This window comes from Larus michahellis, chromosome 8 (assembly GCF_964199755.1).
Source record: "Larus michahellis chromosome 8, bLarMic1.1, whole genome shotgun sequence".
Classification (NCBI taxonomy): Eukaryota; Metazoa; Chordata; class Aves; order Charadriiformes; family Laridae; genus Larus; species Larus michahellis.
Genome location: NC_133903.1, coordinates 55,064,206 through 55,070,205, shown reverse-complemented (window position 1 = coordinate 55,070,205; position 6,000 = coordinate 55,064,206). Strand labels below are relative to the sequence as shown.

The 6,000-nt window shown below is 40.8% G+C and overlaps 1 protein-coding gene across 1 annotated transcript in view; it reads right to left on the bottom strand.

Annotated features, from left to right (window-relative positions):
* Nucleotides 1–704: 704 nt before the first annotated feature.
* ROR1 (receptor tyrosine kinase like orphan receptor 1) overlaps nucleotides 705–6,000 on the bottom strand; it is a 175,722-nt gene continuing 170,426 nt past the window's right edge. The window contains exon 9 of the mRNA XM_074598332.1: nucleotides 705–3,697. Coding sequence (XP_074454433.1) covers nucleotides 2,273–3,697 — 1,425 coding nt within the window. The 3' untranslated portion in view covers nucleotides 705–2,272. The remainder of the gene's footprint in view (nucleotides 3,698–6,000) is intronic.

The following is a 6,000-nucleotide window of genomic DNA, read 5'->3' as shown; positions in this document are numbered from 1 at the left end:
GTAATTTTTTAGCATTCGAGTCTGGTAACCTGACACAAATATAGAAGTTAATAAGATGTAATCATTGTCTGAATCTTCAGTCAAAACTAAATTTTACCTAACGTGTAACATGTTTTCATTACTGACCCGGATGTAAATTCAATCCAGATGGAAGCTGACATTTCAGGCTCATAAAGTATCTCAGAAGTCACAAAAATCCTTACTATATAATTACTGATTGTTCTTAATCTGCAAGTAGAGGCCTGTGCGCTGGTGAGGAAGCCTGGCAGCTCCGGATGCTGCAGGAGCACGAGGTACCGCGAAAGCTCAGACGATGGAGCAGGACACGGAACTTTCAGCGAGGGGCAGAAAGGGCGACGCTGGCCCTCGGTGCGGGGCTGAGCGGCACCGATGCGATCTCAGCCAAGGCTGCATCCTCGTTCTCCCGGGGCAGTTATGGCATCCCGCTTCTTTGGTGTGCCCTGCAAATATTTGCACAGTCAAATATTCACGTAAGCCTCTGCATGTTACCCCTCAGTAATCTGCCTGCAAATATTATTCGCAAACCTCTCATGGCCCATTCGAGCGAGCATGTCAGCAGGCTCCCTACTCCGAGTCAGCAGATTTTAGCTCTCTTAAATCCAAAACTTTTCAAATATCTTACACCAAGATGGAGGAAATGCCGATATGTTTATGTTAAAACAATGTTTTAATAAACAGCAGCATAAAATAATCAGTGTTTAATATCATCTCTGGCATGTGAAATACAAAAATGCACATATCTTAATTATAAAATAGCCTTTGTTATTACATTTTCATGCTTGCCTAATTGAAATGCCCATAATTAATAAATCAATCATCAAGTAATACAGTGATTAAACGCATGCAGTGAAAACAAAGAAAAATATTTGTATAAGGTAGTGGCTGAATATCACCATAATATATTTCAAGAACATCTACATCAGGTTAAAAATAAAAAGAAACAGACCAAGATATAAAATGCAGAGATGTATTTTCACTTCTGCTGTACAAAACATCATCACACTTTTGTGCAAAAAGATAAAAATAAAGTCATATTATACAACATTGTCAACCGAGCAAAAGATTGTTTTCGTTCCGTGTACAATAAAAATACTATTCAGTACAAAAAAGAGTCTGTGAAAAACTGTCACGTACACAGCACTTTTGTAACGCATTAAAGTGGTTTCAAATGAAAAATCTAGATTGCTTATACCTGAATGAATTTTTAGTAATTATACAAATGCCTTATTTCTAAGTTGAAAGTTAACATTAATTCACATTATTAGAATTGATAGACAAAATTGCTATCAATGGATTTGCTGCCTGATGGAATGTGAATTTCCCTTTCTTCGGGGCTACTGGAGTCATAGTCACTGAAATTACACATTGATCTGAAACAATAAATATTCCTGGGAAAACTGATTGTCACATATAAAATTGCAGTTTGGAGCCTTTCCATTAAACAGTTGCATAGCAACAAAAGGATATAAAATTTCTGCTTTAACTACTAGATTATGAAATGTTATCTTTGAGTAAGTCGATTCAGGTTCTGAACTTAAAACACTTTAATCTCATTTCCTTTAAGGCAATTTCTTAGAACTCCAGCCATCTTTAGCAGCCAACGGCAGATGATTTTTGTAGCCTGCAAGTTGGTAACTCAAGCTATTGGGCTGTCATATAAATGACTTTTTTTGGGGTCTGAATCTGGACTCAGATTCCCAACGTAACGAAAGATCAAAATCCTACCTGAAGTAATTTATTCCGCTCTCAGATCACATATTTGAAACATAATCCTTGACTGCAAAATTTACAAATATTTTTACTAGCTATTGGAACTGAAATTGCACAACCAGTAGGATCTCCGAATATTTGCATCTCCTAAAAAAAGAGACAAATATTAAAATATGTTTTCAGTATAAAAAAGTTTCTGTGATTTAAACCACATCAGAGGTTTAAAAAGCTGTGAAAAAGCATATGAGAAAATGTTTTTATTTAAAAAAAAAAAAAAAAAATCCCCCTTCCCGGTTTTGAATTGTCGGTAGCGCTTAAAGAAACGACGCGTCCGTTGACGAAGCTGAGTATTCATACCACAACGATCTTTGTCTGGTTGAGCCTGCCCATCCTGTTAAGCAGTTAAACTTCACAGAAGATACTTGCTGCAATGTCTGTTAAACAACCAGAAGAATTTTTAATAAAATATTTGAATATAAATCTTTGCTACGACTTTCTAGTTTGTATCGTAAATAGTTATATTTACAAAGGCCTCGCTTATTTACAATTCAGCTGAAATCATAGATTCGTTCGGTCCATGGATGCTGGAGTCTCCTAATAGGGAAGACTGCTTTGAGTCAATTTTGTACGGTTTTTGAGTTTTATTTCCAAAAACTGTAATCCCGATGCCCCCCGGATGACTAGGAATTGACATATGAGATAGCAAAGGAATATTTGCTTCCTGGTTGGATCCCGAAGACGGCAAACTAGTGACGTGACCTGTGCTAGTCGATCCACTGGCGCTGCTGGGAGAACGACTCTTTGGTGGAGGACAGTGCTGGATCACCCTGGGTGGACCTTGCGGCTGGTAGTGGGCGGCTGGGAAAGCAGCGTATCCTGGTGGAATCGGGTACCCATTGATGGGGATGTACCGCTGGTTTTGAGGTATTGGTGGTCCGATGAACCCGGCGATCTGGCCTTGGGGTATACCTTGTGCTGGAAACATGTAGTTGGGGTACCTGGGGTTACTGAGATTACTGACCGGACTTGCGCTGAGGGAAGTCGTTTGAGTGGTGGCATTCCCACCAGAGGGGGTAGTAGAACTAGTGTGACTTGACAGACCCTCCCACGAGCGCAGCCTGGCATGGATTTCTTTAAATCGTGGCCTCCGGGATGGCAGATCGTGCCAGCACTCTGTCATCAGGCTATACATTCTGGGAGGACAGTCTTCAGAGCACGGCAGCAGTTGTCTTTTCCTGATCATCTCTATGACTTCTTGATTACTAAATCCATAATAGGGTTGAAGTCCAAAGCTGAATATTTCCCATAAAACAACACCAAATGACCAAATATCTGAATCGGAAGAGAACTTGCCATACATAATTGCCTCCGGTGGCATCCAGCGGATTGGCAAGAGAGACTTGTTTTGAACTCTGTAATAATCTGCCGAGTAGATTTCTCTCGAGAGTCCAAGGTCTGAAATTTTCACATGAAGTTGTTCTCCAATTAAAATGTTACGAGCTGCGAGATCTTTATGGACAAAAAAATGACTTGATAAGTACTCCATCCCTGCTGCAATCTGGACTGCAATATGCAGGAAATCCCCATGGTCCAGGCTGGATTTTACAGTCCCATCCTCATCGCTGCTGCACCCAACGTCTGAATGCGGCGAGCGCATGATGAGAAACTCGTGGAGGTCTCCTTGGTTCATGTACTCGAAGAGCATGCAGACAGGTTGTTCCTGGGTCACAACACCTAAGAGGCAAACGATGTTAGGGTGATGGAGCTCGGCCATGAGAGACGCTTCTTGCTGGAACTCTGCCCACTGCTGGGGGTTGTTAAAGTCTTTCAGCGTCTTGATAGCAACCAGCTGAGCGTGGTCCATGCCTGGAAGGTAGAGATGTCCCTTGTAGATCTTGCCGAAAGCACATTCACCCAGTTCTTCCATGAAACGAACAGCAGACAGAGGCAACTCCTTAGCCTTACTCTGTTATAAAAAAGGACAGCAAAAACGTGTCAGAAAAATAGGCATGAAAACATATTTTTAAGAAAAAGTCCCTTTCGCACAGGATGTCTGACAGCCAAGCAGATGGACGCAGGAGCTCCCGGGCCACGTACCGTTTTGGCAATGATCTGCTCAGCCCCGCGAGGCGCGGGCACTGCTGCGATGGCACCGGCACCAGGCCAGGTACAGCCTGAGCGACACCAGCAACCCAACATCGGCAACTCGGGGCTGGGTGCCCCCTAATCTCTGTGCACGCTGCTCCAGAACTAACTTTAGAATTACTTTTTACCTGCTCCACAAGATCAGATACAAGTAGTAAATATTAGACCTAAATATATGCAGGAACCATCAGCATTTCAGCAAGGGCATTTAGATATTTGGGCTTGGGCATTTATATACCTAAAATTGAATAATTTCAGGAATTGAGGCAATTCACACACTTTAAGTCAGTACACACTGAAGCGTTTTCTGGGCCAGAAAACTGTTTTTTTTTAAACTATGTCCTTTTAGCCAGTTCTTCCTCGACTTTGCTGTTAACCCTTCAATGTACAGTACAGACTATTTCTGCTCACGCTTGACTCAACGTTCGGTCCTGAAACATGTAGCACAGAGTCAGACGGAAAAATGAGACAGTTGTCGAAGAAGAAAGGCAAACTTTTTAAAAACTCTTCTTATTCTTGCATGTTCACTCATAGGCCGTAAAGAAGTTGCATTATTTTCAGGCATTAACCTCCACCTGTGCTTGTACCACCTACACCCAAACCCACTCCTTCAGGGTCCTCAGTATAGCCATAGGTAGTAATTTAAAGCTAACGAGTTTGGGATCTATGTTTTGTGAACTAGTGTACACATTAGCATTTGCATTCCTGAAATAATGTAACGGCAGCTTTATGGTGGCAATATAGGAAAAGAACTGACATTCTAGGAAATGATTTTAAAAATGACATATTAGAATGAATGAATGCTAATCGTATTGACCCCTTACAACTTTTAGAGAAATACCACAATAATAATAACAATAACAATAATAATAATAATAACAACAACAACAATAATGATGCCATTTAAGCAGGCAGCCAGTAGACTGTACGGTGATGGCAGGAAATTAGCTATATTGTTGAGGAACAGATGGTTTATATTATACAAATCCTTTAGGCTAAAACTTGTTTAGGTCTGGCATATTGTAAATTATATTTTAGTAATGAAAGTGAAATGACCTCTGTCTGACCTGGGGCTGGGTTTGTCTGTTTGAACCAACATAGTGGAAAACTATGAAAGAAAATGAAGTCATAAAGTTTTGGCAGGAAGGGCTCATTTCAAGTTAAGCGGTTATAAATCTGCTTAGTTTTTGTTTGACAAGTATTTGTCATACATGGGTGTACAAAATGTAAAGAAGTGTAAAATACAGATGAGGCAGCACGCCAAAGTAAACGGAGTACAAAGGGAGAGCAGCGAGAGTGAAGCCCACCGCCTCTATCTCTGTATCGGCTCCTTCCATTAGGTGAATGACGAGATCAGCTTAGTTTATTGTATTTTTTGCAGGCAATTAAAATCCCCTAAAACTGAAACAGGCTTTTGGATGAAACGCCAACGTTTTTATTTGGACGAGCAAACACACGTCTACCTCAGCCGGAGCTTGAGGCCGGAGCGTGTTTTTACCCAAAGCTGACATTAATACTGGATACAGTATTTAAAAATAGGATTCTACTTCCTTTCTTTTACAATTTTGTTTGAAAGGCAATCAAAACATTCGAGACAGGGCGAGCTGGGTTTCCAAGTGGGAAAATACAGAATTAGCATAAATAAGACGGAAAGCTTTTTGCAGCAGATGACTTTGAACATAAAAAGAAAACAGTGAGGTCTATATTTGCAAACATTTCTGGGCAAGTTGCTTTCCCGTGCTGTGCGCGTAAGGTGGCAGTGGAAACTGTGACCTCATTAAAACGATGCTGATGTTCCCGTTATCTTAAGTTTAGCCCAGATTGTACCCCAAATATCTAGTAGAACGGGGACCAAGAAACAAATCCAAATTTAACAAAATATTCCATGGAGGTTGGATGCAAGATGTAGTTTTGACACTTAATTAAATACTTTTTGTACTGTTACCAACATTTTGATATACAGCTATTCTAAGCTTTACAGGAAAGTTGAAAGTAAGAACTTCAAGGGAAAATCAAGATAAATTCACTGGGCCAGCGTGCGTGGGACTGAGGAGTTAAAATATAACAACAGCCCAATCTCTGACAGGCCCCCCCAGACAGACACCCCGCACAACAGTCCTGCTG